The 23131-nt window shown below is 39.7% G+C and overlaps 1 protein-coding gene across 2 annotated transcripts in view; it reads left to right on the top strand.

The window, feature by feature from the left end:
• DIAPH3 (diaphanous related formin 3) overlaps nt 1-23131 on the top strand; it is a 486334-nt gene that overhangs the window by 36784 nt on the left and 426419 nt on the right. For both annotated transcript variants that reach the window (XM_058548276.1, XM_058548275.1), the window contains one exon: nt 11068-11235. In XM_058548276.1, coding sequence (XP_058404259.1) covers nt 11068-11235 — 168 coding nt within the window. The remainder of the gene's footprint in view (nt 1-11067; nt 11236-23131) is intronic.

The raw sequence follows: 23131 nt of genomic DNA, 5'->3' as shown, positions 1-23131 counted from the left end.
CATGCTTGTTTTTAGTGGAGGGGACTGCTCTTTGATCAGTGTTGAGAAGAGTCTGGGCTTTCTTATTGAATATATAAAAGGCATAACACCTAACATTCTTTCTGATATTGTTGAGAAGGAATTAACAAGGGAAGAAGCAATGGCTTGTGTCCCAGACATGGAGGATAGAAAGCTATTTGTCAATTCATTCACTTAACATATATTAATAGAATAGCCATTACATGCTTAGAACCATGCTAATTTCCAGGAGTAGTTTAGTGAATAAAATAACAATTACTGTTCTCAAGGACTTTTACCTTAGTTGAGTCAACATGCATAAGAAGTGGTTTCACAGTAGTATACATACTATGTAATGGTAAGCACTAGGCCTGTGGGCCTCAAAGCCAGTCTTGAGGAGTCATGAAGGCTCCTACATAACATGTAGTTCAAACTGATTGCTGAAGATTGAGTTGAAATTAGCCAGATTAAGGGGATGGGATATGAGTTGTGGGTGTGGATAGGGTCTAGGCACAAGAGACAACATGTGTACATTTAAGAGACTCTAGGTTATTCATTACATTTAGGTCATAAAGTGTAAGGGTGGTAGAGTGGTGAAGAGACTGTCTGGAGAGGATGTAAGGTACAGATCAAGATGGACCTTTGAGTCATGGTAGGATATTTGAATATCCTCTGAGTAATGGGGATACAAAGGTTGAAAGGTTTTAAGCATAAGAGTGAGGGACATGATTGGATTTGCCTTTCATTAAGATCAAAGTGATGTCAGTGTAGAGCATACCTGGGGAGTGGTAGGGGTAGAGGAGCAGTGAAGATGTAGAGGCAAGTTAGGAGGCTGGAGCAGTTGTCCAAGTGGCATGAACTAGGGTAGAGGCAGTAGAGACAGAAGATGAATTGAGGATACAGTCCACATGGGTTGATTCGTTTCCTGATTAATTTTCATTAGTTATTACAATTTGAATCACTTTTCTGTGACCTAAGTCACATTAGAAGTCATAATCAATCCATATCATCAGTAAGCACCTAGATGCTTCTCTCCCTACTCAGCTCCATTTATTCTTCTAATCTGATATTAACTAACTCCTCTGGACTTCCCAGACCCTCCTGCTTTGCCCTTTGGAGCTCAAAGCCTGTCTTTGAATATTTGCCTTCTTTCTTGCTCTAACGGAAACCTAGATTTTCTTTGAAGGCTTTACTCTCCTGGTGGCTTCTTTCTTCAAAGCTGCCAGCTCTTTTTGAGCATTTCTGTTGCATTTTTCCTTGTTGGTCTCAGCTGTAGGTCTTCTAGTCCCTCCCACTGATTCATTGAACACGTTAGAACTTGAGTTACTTACTTTTCCGCTGCTATTTCTGTTATTATTCCATATCTAGGTACCAGGTTCTTAACCTGTGGTCCATGGACCACCAAGAGGTCTGTGGTAGAATTCATGATGTCCTTCAACTTAGTGGGAAAAGATTAAATCTTTATTTTCATTAAACTTTAAGTAAAATTTAGTATTTTTAAAAATTATGAAATAGGCAAAATAAAAACACCAAACACACAGAGTAGCGTTTGATCTGCGACTTTATTACCACAGAAATCAAAGATATTATCAAAGCACTTTAATTATTGAAGATTTTTCAAAATATGGTTTATATTCAACACCCTGTTGAAATTAGACTTTCCATTACCTCATGTTATGCAATGCATTCATGAAGATGAATATATATTACTATATTAAAATTTCCAAGGTTTCCAGGCTGGCTCCCTTTTGACTGGCAGGTTGGTGCTGATTGTCACTGGGAGGCCTCGGTTCTTCCCTATGCCAGCATCTCCACTGGCTGCTCTGCAGCAGTTGGCTGTAGGATACATTTCATGTTGTAACTTATCGTCAAGCAATTTAAAGGAATTTTAAGAGCGTGATTCTTAAGTATGTTTCCCATTTCATAATATTAAAATACTATATGAAATCTAAATGTGAACAAAAGATTGTAAGTAGGTAGCATTTTTGGGGAGATAGTGGTAAATTTTCTTCATTTCAAAGAAGCCTCTGGCTAAAGAACTTTTTATAATTTCACTAAAATACAAATTTAAAGCCGGAAAAGCCCATTTATAACATTTAGGAATTTTGAAGTTAGAATGCAGTAGTGGTTGGGTTGGTGGGAATTATTACTGGGTGATAAGATTGTGGTCTATGACTGGGATGGTTAGCTTATCACATCTGAAACAATGAATGGCCAACTTTACCCACACAATGATGTTTCTTTGCAATAGTGATGTCACTAGCATTTTAGTAAAGACCATGGACCAGCCAGGCATACTGTTGAGCTGTTAACATGTACCTGTAATTCTCCTGTAATTCTCACGTCAGCCCCACAGGGTTTCCAGATGTATCATCTTTCCAAAGGCTCTCTTGAGATTCCTTCTCCACTCCAGAATTAATCACTGGTTCCTATCAGTTGCTAATTCACCTGGATTAGGATTTTCTTGAGGGCATTTACAATATTTTGCCTTAATTTATGATTAGTCTTTATCACGTTTACCCTCTAGTGGTAAACATCCACAGAGTCAGCACTATATTTTATGGATTTTATCGTCCGGTAATTGTTCTTTCATTCATATCTTCAGGTGTTAATTGACTGCTGGCTATCTGCCTGCTCCTGTGCTATATAGACTCAACATACAACAGTGAATGTAATAGTTATCTGTTGCTGCATAACAAATTACTCTAAAGCTAAGTGACTTAAAACAGCAAACAGTTATTATCTCCTACTGTTTCTGAGGGTCAGGAACTTGGTAGTTGCTTAGCTAGGAGGTTCTGGCTTGAGGTCTTATGAAGTTGCAGTGAAGATGTAGGCTAGAGCTATTTAAAAGTACTGTTCTGTGAGGAGCTCTGCATTAGTCATCTGTTACTATATAATATAAGTCATCTGAAGGCTCAACAGGGGCTTCCAAGATGGCACACTCACATGGCTGTTGCCAAGAGGCCTCCATGCTTCTTTAGCTCAGTTCTTTGCCATGTGGGCCTCCCCTTAGGTGATGTTGAGTGTCTTTCTGATCTGGAAGCTGGTGTACCTCAGAGTGATTGAACCAAGAGGGAGCAAGACAAAAGCTGTAATGTATTTTATGATCTACTCTTGGAAATCACACTGCATAATTTCCACAATATCCTATAGGTTACACAAGTCAGAGGATCATTGGGGGCCATCTTAGAGACTGGCTACCACAGTGACTAAGACAGTTGATGGTTTGTCTAGCATGACACATATTTTAGTGGGAAAGAGAGTCAACAATTACAAAATAAATAATTACAGGTTTTCATAACTCATATGAAAGGACATATAAAAGGAATAAAACATGTGCTGTGATAGAGAATGAAGAGTGTGTGGTTGGGCACATGTGCTACTTTAGATAGAGTGGTCAGCTAAGGCATTTCAGGTCTTTTAACCTGAAGCTGAAAGGTGAGTAGTGGTTTTATTTCCTATTAACAACTCACTGTGATAGGTGCTATCATGAAAGGTTTAAGTAGTTTGGTTAGGGTAACACAGCAAGCAACTGGCTGGGCAGCATTCAGAAGTTAGACTCTGGAGCCATGCTTTCAATCAGCAAGTTGCTTGCTTAGTAACAAAGCTGATTAAAAAGCAAAGCTATTTTAGCTGTTAGGCTTTTTCCTCCTCCTAAATATAGTACACGATTGCGTGAAAATTGGTAATTTTAAGCGATATATTTTTTTTCTGGATTTCAGATATGCATTCATATACAATTGATTCTGTAATTACAGTGAACTTTTATTTGGTTAATTTTCCTGGATTGCATGAAAACACCTACTTCCTTAGGTGTTCTAAGGAAGTTTATTTATGATTGATACCAAACAAGGGCTCGATCTGCTTGCCACAAGATAAAAGGCCAAGCGGGCGGTGGTAGAGAAAGAACTTCAGTAAGTGATAAGCTAGCAAATCAGAAGATGGTGGACTATTGTCCTAAGAAACCCATCTTAAAGGGACCTGATTTGGAAATGACTTACGTAAGTGAAATGGGGTTGGGGAGGGGGCTCAGAAATGTCGGGTGATGGATGTCGGCAGAACATTGGGCACTTCTCCATAGCAGATCTGCTGGATGCGACATTCCTGAGGAATCTAAGAGAACCTCAGTTCCTTCCTTATCCGGGACAGAAGGAACAGTTTGGGCAGAGGACGTAAATTTTCTGCTAACAGGTTATTCTTTCTACTGGTCACAGATTAGTTTGCCTACGTGCAGTTCTAAGCGTCTTTCCAAAGCACTTGGTGAGAATAAGACAGGGAGGGGAGCACGTGGCCTTGGGGACTGAAGTTCTAAGAGTCTTTTGCGCAGGAGTGACTTTCATATTTCTTATGATGTGTGAAGCTTACAATCGCTCATTTTAGCTTCTCAATGCTCCTGCATGATGCTTAGTCAGGTGGAGGGCTGTCAGCAAGTTACTCTCTTTTCAGCTGCCCTCCTGCTGTTCTGCAAGGCAAGCTCAGAAACTTTGGTTACTTTGTTTCCCACGTGAACCTTGTGCGTACAGGCACAGTTTCATCCTAATCCAGGGAAACTTGAACTCCTTCGTCCTCGGTTTCATGATCATACATAGTTTTTCAGACTTTTCAAATTATAAGATGAGTAATAATTATGATATCTTTCTTTTCTTGTAAATTAAAAAAAAAAATCAGTGCTCAGTTAGTATTTAAAATGTTTTAAGAGTGAAAACTGCGTTTTCACTGTTAGTGTTACACTATAGCTAAAAATCCAGACAGAAGTTTTTCGAGCCTGTTTTTTGGTTTAATTAATTTTTATTGAAACTGTCATTACTGACTATCAGTGTGAGATAATACTCAGTAGGGTGCTCACTTAACTTCCCCTGAAGATAACTGATATTAATTTATAAAACTCAGTGCACCCCAGACACAGCTGAAGCCATATTAATTAATTGTGGTGTACCACCTCCGAATAGCATTATAATAGGATCCCCTCAGTCTTCTGTGTGTTTAACCAGTTCTTCAACAAAGGCAAATTATTTGTGTATTTCACCTACTTGATTTGTGTTTCTAGCTCAACTTTAAAGAAGAATTTCATGTAAAACTAAAAGTAGCTACACAGTGCACAAATTGTAAAAGACACATACTCCCAGCCAAATACAAAATAACAACCAACTTAAGAGTCAGTATGATGGGGATTTCTGTTGTGTTTTTATGAGCAGAAGTATTTTAAAAGTTTGCTTTTATGTTCTATTGTGCCTTGCTTTAAGCAAATTGTATGTGCAATCCCATGAAAGATACATTAGGAGTGATTTGCTGTTTTCCATTTATGACTGGAGTCATAGTATCATGTCTTTAAAAAGAAATTCTTTAGAACATTTAAAATGATTTGATAAAGTTCACTTCGCACCTAGCTTTGTAATAGTGTCCACATTATGTGGAATCTACCTGTGGTGCTCAATCCCATACCTGCGATTGCTTTTACTCTAACCCCGAGGTATTCAACAAATTAGTTTACTGTTCTAGTGTAGGAGGGAGGATTGTATTTATTTTTCTCCTGTGTCTCCTTCCTTATTTTGTCTTTCATCCTTTCTAATCAGGGAAAATAAATAAAAGCATTGTATTAAAATTGTGAAACACTGATCTTTTGTATCTCGTGTTACAATTTGGACCTTTGAAGATTTGGAAACTACAAGAGGAATATGCTAATTTTTCTTATCTTGCCTTTAGCTAGCTATGCTAGTGGTAATGTGCAAATTTGTTTTTCCACTTGGATAAAATCCAAACTTACCCTGACTTTAGGTGCTAAGCCTATGGGGGAGGTGTGCTAATTCCACTTTATTATTGCTGTACAAATTCTGATATTGTTAATTGATACAAATGCAGTTCTACTTCTAAAAGCATAATGAGTTGATTTTTTTTCCTTTTCGCTATTTTATAAGCTAAATACTGTGAAATTTTTACGTATAAAAGTGTTTTGGAGTTTGTCCTTGATTATTTAGACATGTAGTTTCCTCACTGTAAGGACTAAACAAATGCATTCAACCTGATGCTACATTTCAAGCTCTTAGCACAGTGTGTAACCCATAGAAAGGGCTCAAATAATATTAACCATTGTTATTTTTGACTTCTAGAGATTTTTATTTTAAAAAGTTTTGGTTTTTGATGAAAACTGAAATTTTTTTTGTTCCTTCTACCACTGATGGAACCATTAGGTAATGTATTCACAAATTAGCTTATGAATTGCTTAGGCTTACTATTCTCATTCATTGACATGTTTACATTTATAATATTGATGTTGCATTAATGATGTTTTGCTTAATTTCACTTCATTATAAGTTTAGCTTATTAATTAAGTTACCTCTTTTTTTTTTTTTTTTGTAGTGTGTGAAGAGGAGTCAGCATAGTTTCTACACTCAGGAGTTGATATTACCTGTATAGAAGTGATAGCAATGAAGTAGTGATTCAGGAGACAGAGTAACCAGTCCCATTTCTTAAAACAATTTTTTTGGTGTCTCTTAGTTTTTTAAACAAATATCAAGAATTAGGGTACTAATGTACTGGGGATAGTAGCATCTGGACATATAGACATGTGGAGACAATTTTATGTTTCTGGGTTATTCCAAAGTAGTGATTGTTCATGTTGGTGAGTGAGATGCCCCTCTTCTTCGCCCCACTGTATTACATTGTATGTAACTCTTGCTACACTTTCTATATAGCTATATAATTACCTGTTTATGTGCTTGTCTCCTCCACTTGATTGTTATTTAAGTCCTAAAAAGCTCGTTTATCTTTGTACCACCAACATCGAATACAGTAACTTCTCCATTGCTCTTTGGTTCTTTTTGTGAATCTGGGATTCCATCTGGTATCATTTCTCTTCAGCCTGAAAAACTTCTTTTGACACTTGTTGTAGTACAGGTCTGCTGAAGATAGATTCTCTCAGCTTCTGTCTGTCTGAAAATGTCTTTATTTTGCTTCTATTTATGAAAAGTATTTTCACTGGATATAGAATCCCAGGAGGGACAGTATTTTTCTTTTAGTACTTTAAAGACACCATTCCATTGTCTTTTGCCACCATTTGTTTCTGGTGAGAAATTAGTTATCATTTTTATCATTTTTTCTCCTGTATATAATGTCTTCGTTTCTCTAGCTGCACTTCTATGATTTGCCCTTTATTTTTAATTTTCAACAGTTTGACTATGAGGTGCATAGGCGTGGTGTTTTTTTCTTCTTTCTTTGTTTTTTTTTTCCTTTCTTTGCTATTTATTCTTCCTAGACTTTGCTGAGTTTCTTGGATCTGTGAATTGATATATATCTATACATATATATTTTATCAATTAGCACAGTCATTTATTTTATTTTTTTTTCCCCCAAAGCCCCAGTAGATAGTTGTATGTCATAGTTGCACATCCTTCTAGTTGCTGTATGTGGGACGCGGCCTCATCGTGGCCGGAGAAGCGGTGCCTCGGTGCGCACCCGGGATCCAAACCCCGGCCGCCAGCAGCGGAGCGAGCGCACTTAACCACTAAGCCACGGGGCCGGCCCAATTAGCACAGTCATTATCTTCTGAAATATGTCTTTTGTACCATTCTCACTCTCTCTCCTGCTTCTGGACCCCAATTACACTTGTGTTACAACATTTTGTATTGTATCACAGATCTTGGTTGCTCTGTTCTTTCTTTTTTCTCTTTGTTTCAGTTGGATACTTTCTATTGTTTTTATGTTTCGGTTCACCAGTTGTTTCCTCAGCAATGTTCAGGTTCTGTTAAGCCCAATCCAATGAATTCTTCATTTCTGATACATTTTTCATCCTAATCTTTTTTTTTATAATAGTTCTCAGGGGCTGGCCCAGCGTTGCAGTGGTTAAGTTCTCGCGTCCCGCATTGGCGGTGCCAGGTTTGCCAGTTTGGATCCTAGGTGCAGACTGACTCACTGCTCATTAAGCCATGCTGAGGTGGCGTCCCACATAGAAGAACTAGAAGTATCTACACCTAGGATATACAACTAGGTACTGGGGCTTTGGGGAGAAAAGAGAGAAAAGAAGAAGATTGGCAACAGTTGTTAGCTTGCGGCCAATCTTCCTCAAAAAAAAAAAAATAGTTTTCATGACTTTGCTGAAATTCCCCATATCTCATGCATGGTGTCCACTCTTTTCATTATATCCTTTAGCATTTTTATAAATCTTATTTTAAATTGTCTAGTAATTTCACCATCTGGGCCGTCTCTAGGTCTGCTTCTTTTGACTGTGGGCCACATTTTCTTGCTTCTTTGTGTGTAGCAATATTTAATTGTATGGTGGGCATTTTATTTAACTGTAGTAGAAATTAAATAATATTTGCTTCCAAGAAAGGGTTTGCCCTTCTTTTGTGCTGCTGAAATGGGGGGCTGAGTCAAAGTGATCTCGAGTGGAGCTGGGTTTGAGCTTGCTGGCTGCTTTAGTTTTACTGAGCTCCTCTGTGGTCTTCAGTGTTTTGAGGGCTTGGGATCTGAGCACTAAGGAGGTTCAGGCAATCCATTTTTTGACTTCACAACTGAACTACTAGCTTTCAAAACTGGGGTATCTCTTTCTGCTTTAAAGTCCTGATGCCCATTTTTAGGGTTACTGAAGAGTTCTCTTTTTGTTTTCAGTTTTACTTCTGACTCTCTTTTGCTTCAGGAAATCTCTCTCTGACCTGGTATCCTGCCTCCAGCCTTCAAATGACTGCTGTCACGTACTCTCTGAAGGCCTGGAAGGAGTCACTGGAATGTCTCTCAGGTCTTTTGCCTAGTCTAGAGCCTTGGGAGGGCAGCTGGTTTGCATTGGGAGAGACCTCTCATGCCTCAGGGAACATCTCACTCAGCTTTCCTGCCATATGCCCCCCAGCCTTTGGTATACTCCTCCATGCAGTTGGTCAGGACTTGAGGGAAAGAGTTGGTAGGTGGGTGCAGACTTGCTCCATGGCTGGGGCTTTGTGACTGGGGTCCTCAGAATTCTAATGTCTCATGCCAGCACCCATGTGGCTGTCAATAGTTTTAGTTTATTTAAAAATTGGGCTGTTTTTTTCTTTACCGTTGTTTAACTTATTCTTCTTCTCCAGCTGTTTGTCAAGAATAAGAGCAGCTTATCACTTCCCAGTGTTTAGTTCTTACAGGTTTTGTTGTGTCCTCAGCTCCCCGATGGGTGGAAAACAATAGCAAGTACAGTTTTGTAGGTTTTCCGGCTTCTTTTGGTTGTTAGGATGAGAAGAGTGGTGTTTTGTGACTACTTTGTAATCCTGCCGGAAGCTGTCATATTCTTAATACTTTAATGCTTAGTTATGTTAGTTAGAGTGGGTGTTACTACAGTACATAGTATTTTTCCTAGGCATTATCCTCATAGTGAATTTAAAGACCTATTTTGAAAGATAAGCGTTATCTTTGCATTTTATTATTTGATGATTCACTTGATTAAATAAATAATTAGGATTTTTTCAATACTATGACTTATTGTCCTTTTAAATTGAGAATTTTAAGTGTCATATTTCTTTGGGCTCTAGTAGGTCTATCCAATTGAACTTTCTGTGGAGATAGAAATGTTCTGTATGTGCTTTGAATATGGGAGCCACTAACTTCATGTGGTTCTTGAGCACTTGATATGTGGCTAGTGGAACTAAGGAACTGAACTTTTAAATTCAATTTACATTTAAACAACCACAAGTAGCTAGTGGTTACTATAGTGAATAGCACAGGCCTACGCACTACACATATTATGGCAAAAACAGTAGCTTAATGTGCACAGTTATGCTGAACAATTCACAGAATCACTGCTTTTTAAGTGCACTTTCATTCTTAGTACCTGCTTTAAGACTTTTGACCTTTTTAATTGTTGCAGCTTGAGACATTGTATGTGTCTGGGTTCTCAGGAATAGAATTTTCAATGAATGAACAGTTAGATTTGTAAACTAATATATACACATTTTCAAATATCAGCAAACTGTTTGATGAAATAGTTGTAGAAGAAATCTCATTACAACAAAAATCGATCAGGCTGGCCCCGTAGCTTAGCGGTTAAGTGCGCGCGCTCTGCTGCTGGTGGCCCGGGTTCGGATCCTGGGGCGCACCAACGCACCGCTTCTCTGGCCTTGCTGAGGCCACGTCCCACATACAGCAACTAGAGGGATGTGCAACTATGACATACAACTATCTACTGGGGCTTTGGGGGGAAAAAATAAATAAATAAAAATATTAAAAAAAAAAAACTGTTTACAAAAAAAAAAAAATATCGAGCTTTATTTCCTGAAGTTTTAGCTACCCTACTCTGTAGTTGTTCATGAAGCTGTTCAGATACAGACCAGCCTGAATAAAGAGCAATGTGGTGTTTATCAGGCCAACAACCTATGGAGAGAGAAGTAGAATTCAGTTCTTAAAATGCCTAAATTTCCATCCGTCCCCCTCCCCCGCCCTGAGAAGTATAGTATGCACTATGGAAAGGGTACTGGACAAGGGGGCTGGGGGCCAGGACACTGAGTACTAGTTTGATTGCCACCTGCTAAATTAGCTAAGTTACCTTTGTAAAACTGCTTAGCTTGCTAATCTGTAAAGCAAAGGTTACCTGTTATTAGAATCTTAATTCTATAGTTTTAAGATTAGAAGTAATCTTCTGAGGTTGACTGATATCTCTTCTGCCTTTAGACAGGATGGTTACTGAAAACATGTCACTTACTGTTATATTATTATTATTTTTTTTGTGAGGAAGACTAGCCCTGAGCTAACATCCAATGCCCATCCTCCTCTTTTTGCTGAGGAAGATTGGCTCCCTGGGCTGACATCCGTGCCCATCTTCCTCTACTTTATATGGGCTACTGCCACAGCATGGCTTGACAAGTGGTGCGTCGGTGCATGCCTGGGATCCGAACCTGCGAACCCCGGGCCGCCGAAACAGAGCGTGTGCAATTAATCGCTATGCCACTGGGCAGCCCCTATATTATTTCTGTTAATTTTAAAGATGCCAGTGCTGAATGTCTCCTGACGAAATCATAGTGATAATGCGATTGACCCTGTTTCTTCATTTTGGAAATTAGATTAATGTTGTTGGAGAAGGAAAATTCATATGTGCTATTTTGTCTTTCTTTGTAGCTGGACAAATTTGCCAGCATAAGAATTCCAGGGAGCAAGAAAGAGAGACCTCCACTTTCCAACCTGAAGGCTGCGTTTGCAAGCAATGATTGCTCTTCAGAGATGATGGAAAACATTCCAAAGCCAGTGTCAGAGAACGAGCTCTTAGAACTTTTTGAAAAGATGATGGTAAGAATTTTGATTCCCTATAAAATATTGTTTGATGTAAAAGCTTTAGCGTTGGCTCGTGTTAATGGAACACTAAACATATCTGGAACTCATGTTCCATAGGGTGATTTCTGATGTCATTTAAGATAGTTCTTTAGGCATAGAGAGCTTTAGGATTATAAAAATAAGAATCCAAAGAAAAATGTCACACCAATTGTTTTATACAGAATACATAAAACTCTCAAGTATCAAATGATAAATTTTTGTCTTGAATGGATTATCTCAGTGGTTTGTCTGGGTTCGGTTCCATTTAGACTGATGGTGACAGTGCTCTGCTGTGGGTGTTAAGTGTACTGGTTTTTGGACCTTGTTTGATTCCTTTTAGTTCTCAGGATAACCAGGTTTGTATAGTCCTGCAACAGTTATATCTGTAGAGAGTTTAACTCACTGTTTTTGGGGTGTGCCTTTTCTGGTGGAGACACCTGGTGTCATTTGAGGCCTTCTTCCGTCAGTTCCAAATAATGATGATTCTCCGACAGACTCAGCTCCTGGCTTGAAGCTGGCTGAACTAATTTATTTGACCAGTAACCCCCATATGTTAAGTATATTCAAACCATTTACCACAAAATGAATGCTAATTTCATGTAAATAGATTATTTTCGTATATAGTTCCTCTCAAGTTGCTTATTCCTAGGATTCAAAACAAACATTTTGAAAAATTAAATGAGTAAGAAATGCCAGAAGGTAGTATTTAATGATTAAGTTCTTTATAAGTTCAGAGTAGGAAGAAATTACTTTAATTTTTGAGATACCTCATTGGCTTCACGGGAAACCCAAAATGGAAAGGATATTATAGTAGTTTAGGGAAATTTAGTAGAGGGGGGAATTAGAGGCAGGTCTTAACTTAGGAGAGGATTTGGATAAGCAGAGGGAAAGGGCCTTCTCTCGAGATGGGTTAACAGCAGTGAACAAAGACAGAGCTAGGGTACAAATGGCTCCGGGGGGACCAGTGAAAGGCTGGAAAAATTACACTGGATGATAATTTGGGGCAGTTTATGAAAGGACTGCGTATGCCATTCTTAGGAGTTGTATATTATCTCAGCATCATGATTTATTTTGTATATGTCTAATCTTGCACCTATTGGTTTTGACAGCCTTGTTTAGTTTGTAGAGAAGTTATTGCATTCACCGATTTACTTTAGAGTTGTAAGATGTGCTTGGAATTTGAGAAGTTAGTGGCTGCTATCTTCATTATTCAGCTGGAATCAGTGTGTTCGCCATTATACTGCCTTATTTTCTCTTCGTCAAGTGTTTGTCTAGCGTTGCACGTGGAGCTTCAGAAGACCCCAGAAACAAAGAATGCCTAGTTTGTGCCTTCACAGGATTTTTAATTGGTGTTAGGAATCACTAACTTTTCGTCACTGAGCATACATTTTATTACTATTGTTTTCCGTGGACCCTAGCCTTGGGAAATTCTTACCTATTATTATATCAGCTCTTGATGAAGTGCTAATTTTGGTTTTAATAGCCACAGATGTATAACTCTTTAGTCACCAGGAGCTGATGTAATTTCAGCCTAGAACAAAGAAAACCTAACCTTTTTTGCTAGCTTTTGCCACTGTTAATGAGGCTTATATAAGGGTAGCTCTCTTCAGTGCTACCTTGGAAGACTCAAGATAGAAAAGTGCCCTTTCCTGCCCCTCGTTCATGCACTATATGTGGAATCACTCACCTAAATTATCTGTGAGATTCTGGAATAGCAGTTTTTTGGTTTACTTGTGATACGTTCAGAAAACACAATTTTTCTTTTGCGTCATAATTGCTGGTGCCATCTGAGTAAGTAGAGAGAGCAGGCTAGTGATGTTAAACATTTACAAAGGCCACGTTTTATTACCACAAGCCATTAAAAGTACAACTACCTACAAAAGTACTGAATACAGTTTATGGTATTCTGTTCCAAACATGATTACTTCAGAGGTGTTTTTCTGTTAGTCTTACCTTTCCTTGGGTAAGAGTATCAATTTTAATAGTATGTACAGGGCAGATGGATATTGACACTTTAGAAGTGTTTACAGAATACATATTTAATAACTGGGCCAAATCACTTGTTAAATCTAAAACAGGTCTCCCTGTTGGCGGAAGATCTTTTTCAATCAAACTCACTTTACTCAGCAGAAGTAAAATGAAATTGTTGCTTTCTCAGGGCTGCCCAGTTTGCTAATGAATGAGTTTATCACAACTAAGGTCTATTTAAAAAAATGAGTAGGTTTTTAACTTCCCTTTCTGATTCCTTGACCATATCAGAGTACATTGGAAGGAAAACTTGCTGATTCTGAAGCTGAGAAGGGTCTTTTCCTTCTTTAAATGTAGGTTAGTGATATTTCTCAGGCTTTTCAGGGTACCACAGTTTTGACAAATTGAAAGCTGTTTCTATGTCTGCAGAGGATGCTAGATTTAGATTGGGTTTGATTTTTGGCTTGCACCTATCTGTAATATTTTTATTACCTATCTGTAATATTTTTATTACCTATCTGTAATAAAAATTATTTTGAGAGGGCCGGCCCCATGGTGTAGTGGTTAAGTCCGGTGCGCTCTACTTTGGAGGCCTGGGTTCGCACGTTCCGATCCCGGGCGCAGACCTACACCACTCATCAAGCCATGCTGTGGTGGTGTCCCATGTACAAAATAGAGGAAAGACTGGCACAGCTGTTAGCTCAGGGCTAATCTTCCTCAAGCAAAAAAAAGAGGAAGATTGGCAACAGATGATAGCTCAGAGAGAATCTTCCTCACCAAAAAAAAAAATTCTTTTGAGGAAGCAACAGTCTTCTGCCATTTTAACCTTTTGGCATTTGCACCTACAGAGGTTTCATACCATTTAAAAGTTGCATCTAGAGTCTTTGTTTTGACATTGTGCAATATAAAAATAATTCTTAACATTATCAAAGGTATTTAAATAATTTTTACATAAAGTGAAAACTTTGTTTTGAAGAACATCTCTTTTCCCTCCTCAAGACAGTCCTTTGAAAGACAGTGTGCTGACTTGATTACTTAATGAATGCGAAGTACAGTGTGATACTTCAGCATTTGTACTCATTTCATTTTATTTAGGAAATTGATTTACTTGGTCTCTGGGTAATAGTTTCAATATGTTTTTTTAAAAGTACTGATGAATTTTGAGATATACTTCTTTTTAAGGGCTTTTCCTCTTGTCTGTCTTCTGGTTAAAGCAGAATTTTTACCTGAAAGCCCATCCTGGTTTCTCTATGGATCTTAGATGTGTGAAGTAGTTGTGTGACCATCTTGTATATACAACTTTGATTTCTGGAAGTCAAATTTCAGTGGTTGCTCTTGAACTCGCTGTGGATATATGTAACTGGTTTTTTGAAGGAAGTGAACATGGTAGGTACAAGCTGAAAGTGACTTGTTTATTCCAACCGTTGCCTCTTTAAACCAGCCCTCTTGGCTTATTCTTTCCTGCCTCTGGATAAAATTCAATGCAGGTTCCAGAGCGTTCCATTTGCTTTCAGATAATAAAAACCCTAGTTTAATATAAATAACTTAATCTTCATCCAAACAAAGCTTCTCCTTTTCTCCTTCAAAGCCTGCTCCACTTAGAGTCTCCACTAGGGGCTACTGTTAGGGGTGTGGTTGACCTCTTTTCCCCACCTTGCTTTCCTTTTCTTTCCTACTCTAGACTGAATCTTCTCCTCCAGGATTAGATTGGAAGTGAGGGGAGGAGGAACAATAATATGCTTTCTGGCTTAGATTATTTATAATCTGGCATTGGTGCCGTGGGGTGTTGTATTCGTTTTTTTTCTTTTTCTTTTTTTTTGCAAGGAAGATCAGACCTGAGCTAACATCCATGCTAATCCTCCTCTTTTTGCTGAGGAAGACCTGCTCTGAGCTAACATCTATTGCCAATCCTCCTTTTTTTCCCCAAAGCCCCGGTAGATAGTTGTATGTCATAGTTGCACATCTTTCTGGTTGCTGTATGTGGGACACCGCCTCAGCATGGCTGGAGAAGTGGTGCATCGGTGGGTGCCTGGGATCCGAACCTTGGCTACCAGTAGCGGAGCACACGCACTTAACTGCTAGCCATGCGGCCGACCCTGTATTAGTTTTCTATTGCTGCTGTAACAAATATTACAGATTTAGTGGCTTAAAACAACACCAACAGGCTGTCTCATAGTTCTGTGGGCCAGAAGTCCAGATTGACTCAACTGGTTTCTCCAGGTTTCACAAGGCTGAAATCAGTGTTGGCTGGCTGGGCTCTTACCTGAGGCTTTGGGAAGAATCTTCTTCCAAGTTCAGTCGTGTGTTGGCAGAATCCAATTCCTTACTGTTGTAGGACTGAGGTCCGAGCTTTCTTGCTGATTGATATCTGGGGGTACCTTAGCCTCCAGAGGCTTCTTTCACGTCCTTCATGTGGACTGCTACATCTCAGATACATCACTTCCATCTCATGCATAGAATCTCTCTGAATTCCCCTTCTGTGGCATCTTTTGCCTCTGTCTGGAGACAGTTCTCTGCATTTAAGGGCTTTTATTAGACTGGTGGCACCCAGATAATCCAAAATAATTTCCCTATTTTAAAGTTCATAACCTTCATTACATCTGCAAAGTCCCTTTTGTCATGTAATATAACTTGTTTACAGGATCCAAGGATTAGGGCGTGGGCATCTATGGGGGACCGTTTTGCCTGCCAGAGATGTAGGAGATTACAAATGCTGATTCCTTGCTCTTGTGGTATTTTTGTGGCCTCCCTCCTCCCAATCTCACCTATAATTCCCTTGTCACTAGTGATGTCTCCTTTGTCTGGCCTTCTGCCCCTGTCTTCCATGAGCCCATTCCTCTGCTGGGGTCACCTGTTGGATGCAGTACCTTTTGGATGGCCCAGGCCTGCTTCTTCCTGGAGATCTACATCCTGTTCATGGGAAGCTAATGTACCCTTTTCCCCTAGCTTTGTCCTTTATCTTTTCTTCAGAGCTTGTCCTCTACAAATAATAGTTTACTCTGGCTCTATCTACCAATAGCTTTTAATTTTTTCTATTTCTTTTTTTCCCAGATCTTTACCCATCTTGCTGTAAGTGGCTTTCTAATCATCACATTCTATTCGCAGCATGTAACCATTCCCTCTTGTTTGCATTTCTCTCTTTCCTTGGGTACCATGACACTTCTTTCTTTTGCCTGATTTTCCTCCTCTCTGGGCAATGCTTACCAGTTAGTAAGCTGGTTTCCAGGTTTCCTCTTCTATTTGTCCCTTTATTTCCTTTGAGTGTTGCCTCTGGCTTTCCTGTCCTGTCTTAATCCTCTTTGGTTTCATACACTCCCTCCTGGGGGATCGGAGCACTTTCATGTTGTATAATATCTCCTGTAATCTGATACCTTGTTACGTCTTCTACAGAAGAACAGCTATAAGCGAGCTCTCTAAAAGATGCTAAACTTCAACAAACCAGAAACCGAACTCATCATTTTCCATTTTTTTCCAGTTTTATTGTGATACACTTGACACATAACATTGTGTAAGCCTAAGGTATACAATGTGATGATTTGATAGATATATATATTTCGAAATGATTACCACAATAAGGTTAGTTAACAAATTCATCACCTCACATTTTTTTTTCCCTGTAGTGAGAACTTTTAAGATTTATTCTCTTAGCAACTTTGAAGTATACAATACAATATTCTTTTTTTTTTTAATTTTATGTATTTATTTTTTCCCCCAAAGCCCCAGTAGATAGTTGTATGCCATAGCTGCACATCCTTCCAGTCGCTGTATGTGGGACGCAGCCTCAGCATGGCCGTAGAAGCGGCGCGTCAGTGCACGCCCGGGAGCGGAACCCCGGCCGCCAGCAGCGGAGCGCGCGCACTTAACCGCTAAGCCACGGGTGCCGGCCCTACAATACAATATTCTTAATTAGAGTCACCATGCAGTACGTTAGCTCTCTAGAACTTATTCATTTTATAACTGCAACTTTGTACCCTTTGACCCCCTTCATCCATTTCCCCCACCCCCCCAGCCCCTGGCAACCACCAATCTATTGTTTAGGTGAGTTTGGTGTTTTTAGATGACACATATAAGTGATACCATGCAGTATTTGGTTTTCTCTGTCTCACTTATCTCACTTAGCATAATGTCCTTAGGATCCATCCATGTTGTCACAAATGGCAGGATTTCCTTCTTTCTCATGGCTGAATAATATTCAATTATGTGTATGTGTATATATGTGTGTGTGTTTGTTTATATAGTTTCTTTCTCTCTCTATATGTATATATAGTTTATATATATATCTGTGTGTGTGTGTGTGTGTGTATATATATATATATATATATATATATATATATATATATATATAAAATTTCTTTATCCATTTATGCCTCAACAGACACTTAGGTTGTTTCCATGTCTTGGCTATTGTAAATAATGATGCAGTAACATGGGGGTACAGATATCTCTTTGAGATACTGTTTTCATTTCCTTTGGATATATACTCAGAAGTGGGATTGCTGGATCATATGGTAGTTCTATTTTTAATTTTTTGAGGAACCCCTGTACTGTTTTCCATAGTGGCTGTACCAATTTACATTCCCACCAACAATGCACAAGGGTTCTTTTTTTTCTTTATATCTTCACCAGCCCTTGAGGGTCTTTTTGATAATGGCCATTTTAAGTGGTGGGAGGTGATATTTCAATGTAGTTTTGATTTTCCTTTCCCTGACGATTAGTGATGTTGAGCACCTCTTCCTGTCCCTTTTGGCCAATTGTTGATCCTCCTTGGGAAGATGTTTATTTAGTTCTTCTGCCCGTTTTTAAATCAGGTTAGTTTCTTTGCTGTTGAGTTGTATGGGTTCTTTATATATTTTGGATATTGACCTCTTATCAGATATGTGGTTTGCAAATATTTTCTCCCATTCTGTAGGTTGACTTTTCATTTTGTTAATGGTTTCTTTTGCTTTGCAGAAGCTGTTCAATTTGATGAAATCCTACTTGTTTGTTTTTCCTTTTGTTTCTTGTGCTTTTGTTGTCATATCCAAAACATCATTGTCAAAACCAATGTCAAGGAGCTTTTCCCCTATGTTTTTTTCAAGGAGTTTTACAATTCAGGTCTTAAATTTATCTTTAATCCATTTTGAGTTGATTTTTGTGAGTGGTGTAAGGTAGTGGTCCAGTTTCATTTTTTTTTTTTGCATGTGATTATCCATTTTTCCCAACACCATTTATTGAAGAGATTATCTTTCCCCATTGAGTATTCTTGGTTCGCTCGTCAAATATTAGTTGACCATAAACGCATGGGTTTATTCCTGGGCTCTTCATTCTGTTCCATTGATCTGTGTATCTGTTTTTATGCCAGTACCATATTGTTTTGTTTACTATAGCTTTGTAATATAGTTTTAAATCAGGAAGTGTGATGCCACCAGCTTTGTTCTTCTTTTTCAAGATTGCTTTGATTATTCATGTTTTTTGTGGTTCCATACAAATTGTAGGATTGTTTTTCTTTTTCTATAAAAGTGCTATTGGAATCTTGATAGGGATTGCATTGAATCTATATATGGCTTTGGGTACGATGGACATTTTAACAATACTAATTCTTATCTATGAAGGCAGGATAGTTTTCCAATTATTTGTCTTCTGTTTTTTTCAATGCCTTACAGTTTTTAGGGTCGAGTTCTTTCACCTCTTTCGTTAAATTTATTCCTAAATGTTTTGTTGTTTTTGATTCTACTGTAAATGGTATTATTCTATTTCTTTTTCAGATAGCTCATTGTTAGTGTATAGAAATGCAGCTGATTTTTGTATGTTAATTTTATTTCCTGCCACTTTGCTGAATTCGTTTATTAGTTCTAACAGTTTTTTGGTGGAGTCTTGGGAGTTTTCTATACATAAGATCATCTGCACACAGACACTCTTCTTCCTTTCTGATCTAGATTCCTTTTATTTCTTTCTCTTGCTTGATTGCTCTGACTTAGGACTTCTAGTACTATGTTGAATAGGAGTGGTAAGAGGGGGCACACTTGTCTTGTTCTTGATCTTAGAGGAAAAGGTTTCAACATTTAACCCCTGAGTACAATATTAGTTGTAGGCTTGTCATATGTGGCCTTTATTGAGATATGTTCCTTCTATACCTAATGTATTGAGGTTTTTATCATGAATGGAGGTTGAATTTTGTCTAATGAATCCCACTTGATCATGGTTTATGATCCTTTTAATGTGCTGTTGAATTCATTTTGCTAATATTTTGTTGAGAATTTTTGCATCTATATTCATCAGGGATATTGGCCTATAGTTTTCTTGTAGCATCTTTGTCTGGCTTTGTTATCAGAGTAATGGTGGCCTGGTAAAATGAGTTTGGGAGTACTTCCACTTCTTCAATTTTGGGGGGAGAGTTGGAGAAGTATGGTGTTAATTCTTCTTTAAGTGTTTGGTTTGCCAGGGAAACCCTCTTGTCATGGGCTTTCCTTTGTTGGAGATTTTTGATTACATATTCCATCTCCTTGCTCATTATTGGTCTGTTCAGATTTTTTATTTCTTCATGATTGTCTTGGTAGGTTGTATGTTTCTAGGAATTTATCCATTTCTTCTAGGTTGTCCAGTTTGTTGGTGTATATGTAATTGTTCATAGTAGTCTCTTATAATCTTTTGTATTTCAGTGGTGTCAGTTCTGGTATGTCCTTTCATTTCTGATTTTGAGTCGTCTCTCTTTTTTTATTAGTCTAGCTAAAAGTTGGTCAATTTTTTATCTTTTCAAAAAACCACCTCTTAGTTTCATTTTTTAAAATTCTCCATTTCACTTATTTCTGCTCCAATCTTTATTATTCCCATCCTCCTCATCCTCCTGCTAACTTTGGGCTTAGTTTGTTTTTTTTTCTAGTTGAGGTATAAAGTAAGGTTGTTTATTTGAGAGATTTCTTCTTTTTTAATGTAGGCATTTATTTCTACAAACTTCTCTGTTAGTATTGCTTTTGCTGCATCCCATAGGTATTGGTATATTGTGGTTTTGTCTCAAGATTTTTTTTTTTTGTGAGGATGATCAGCTAACATCTGATACCAATCCTCCTCTTTTTTTCTGAGGAAGATTGGCCCTGAGCTAACATCCGTGCCAATCTTCCTCTACTTTGTATAGGATGCCGCCACAGCATGGCTTGATAAGTGGTGCGTAGGTCCGTGCCTGGGATCTGAACCTGTGAATCCTGGGCTGCCGAGGTGGAGCACGCAAACTTAACCACTACGCCACCAGGGCAGCCCTTGTTGTAGAACTTTTTAAAGAGGATTATTCTGAATTCTTTGTCAGACAGTTCATAGGTCTCCATTTCCTTAGGGTCAGTTATTGGAACTTGATTGGTTTCCTTTGGTGGTGTCATGTTTACCTGATTCTTCATGGTAGTTGTATCCTTGCATTGGTATCTGTGAGCAGTCTCCTCTCCCAGACTTCTCAGGTTCGCTTTGGCAGAGAAAAACCTTCACCAATGTTCTGATTGAATCTATCCCATCTGATTGAACCTGATGTTCTTGGCTAGGAATGTGTCAGAGGACTCACCTGGGCCCATATTTACTCATAGTGAGCCCCACAGACGTTGCCCCATCACCACTGGGACCAGTGTTGTGGCTAGGCAGGCTTTTGTGGTTCTTATGATCATAGGATGCACTTCAGCAAGAAACCATCAGGGAACTTTGAAGAATAAGATTTATTACTCACAGGTCCTGGAGGGTACACGGCACATCAGAGGGCCACACAGCAAGGTCATGGGTAGAGAGAAAGGGAGGAAGCACAAGCCCAGAGACCTTACCTTTATTAGAGTTGAAGGTAGGGTGTCTAGGGTTTTGTGGGTTCACTCTTTATTGGCAAACTTAAAGCATAAGAGTGGGAATTAAGACATGGGAAGGGAAAAGTGAGGTCAGCCAGGTGGTCAGTTATTTAGGTTGCTCAGAGCTTTCTTAAAAGGGGAACTTCATGGGTGGGGCCAGTCTGGTTTTTAATCTAGTTGTTTTGCTAGTAGTTGTGTCACACAGCTGGCAATATGTTTATTCAAGATGGATGTCTTTCAAAGATTGTCTTGGTTGTCAAAAGCTTCATGTCAGCTCAGCTTGGGGTACTGGATGGGCCAACTGGTAGTGTCGACTGGCTGGTGGGGCTTGCTGTCATGGTCTCTAGTTGAGGGAAGCCACTGCCCAGGCTCTGAGGTCAGGATGGAGGTGCTGGTGGTGGTGCTGCTGGCTGTGCCCCGCTGTTGGGTGAGCCTCCTGACTGGTCTCCATGTTCAAGTGTGGTCACTAGTTGGGCTCCCTGGTAGGGTAAGGCTATTAGCTGTGCTCCGTAGTCATTTGAGATCACTAGTGGGGCTCTGCAGTCACCTCTGGTTTGGCAGGGTCTCAGACTGTTTCCTGGCAGGGGAGTGCCGCTGGTTGGACTCCACGATTGGGCAGGGCTGCGGGCTGGGTTCTGCAATCACTCCTGGTTGGGTGGAGTCTGGGGCTGCAGGCTGTGTCCTGATGTTGAGCAGGGCTGTAGCCTAGGCTTTGTGATTTGGTAGGTAGCTGGCTATGCCCCTTTATTGGGCAAGGTTGCTGGCCAGGCTGACGGGTAGGGCAGGGCCTCCAGCTGTATCTGGCAGCTATGTGGGGCTGATATCTGTGCTCTGGGGGCCAGGCAGGATCCTCCTGGCTTCCTGGTTGGTTGGATTGTTGGCTTTGCTCTGTGATTTGGCAGCATCATGGCTTGGTTTCCTGCCTGTGTAAGGCCACAGCCTGTGGTCAGCAATTGGGCAGGGCTGTAGGCTGTGCTCTACTGCTGGGCGGGACTGTAGGATGGGCTCTGTGGCTGCCTGGGTTCTCTGGCCAGGCTTCCTGGTTGGGCATGACTAGAGACTATGCTCAGTAGTTGGGTGGGCTGTGAATTTGTTTCCCTGTCTAGATGGGCTGTAGGATGTGCTCCAGGGCTACTGGGCATCTGTGGCCACAATAACCACTGGGGCGAGACTGGAGGTTATGCTCAGCAGTTTGGTGGGGCTTTGAATTCGCTTCTCTTTCTAGGTGGGCTCCAAGACTGGTACAGCTCGTTGGCTGGGGACCTACATTATGCAGAACGACCATCCTACCATCTGAGCTCCCTGGCCAGACAGGGCCACTGTTTTGGCTCTTCCAGATGGGTGGAGCTGCTGGCTGGGATCTCTACTTGCGCGCTGCTGTAAGGAGGAACATGGTCCGCCAAGATCTGAGCACTGGTTGCTGTTTAGTCTACCCCGCTTGTTGGTCTCTACTGATTCCCAGTGGTTTCCATGAGGGGAGGCTTGGAATGGTCCTCCCGGGAAGCGTCTTGCAATGCCAGGGAAGCTGAATGTCCACCTTGGACTCTCTTTTCCCACTGGAGAAACCATAAGGCCCGGGGCATCCTCTTGGTTGGGTGTAGTGCAGTGCTGGCCTTGGGGGAAGGGTGATGTAGTGAAAATGAAATGCTCCTCCTACCCTTTTAATGCTGTCTTTGTTGGTTTCTGTGGTCCAGGGGTGTGCTTGAACGTCATTCCCACTTTCTGGGATTTTTATGATGGTGTCTTGCATATGGATAGTTGCTAGTTGGTCTTTTTGAGATGGTGACCTATGTCACCATCTTGTTAATGTCACCTCTCCAGCATATTCCTTTAAAAACCAAAACCGGAAAAAAAAAAAAAAAAAAAAAACACCTCCTGCTCTTCCCTTAATACCCTCTTTCAGAAGCCCATGCTGAAACTCGATCTCATTCAGGCATTGGTCACATCCATTCACTTCTCTGTCCTTATTAGGTCCTGGTTTTATTTCTCCCCTGTTCAAGTTTTCCTGCTCTATTACTTGGGCTAGTGCAGTGGCTCTTCTGTCTGCCCTTCCATGCCTCTGCTAGAGAACTTGGATTATTCACATTTTAAATCTTAGCCCAAACATTACT

The sequence above is a fragment of the Diceros bicornis genome, chromosome 9 (assembly GCF_020826845.1).
Source record: "Diceros bicornis minor isolate mBicDic1 chromosome 9, mDicBic1.mat.cur, whole genome shotgun sequence".
Taxonomy (NCBI): domain Eukaryota; kingdom Metazoa; phylum Chordata; class Mammalia; order Perissodactyla; family Rhinocerotidae; genus Diceros; species Diceros bicornis.
This window is presented reverse-complemented; position numbering and strand designations above follow the sequence as displayed.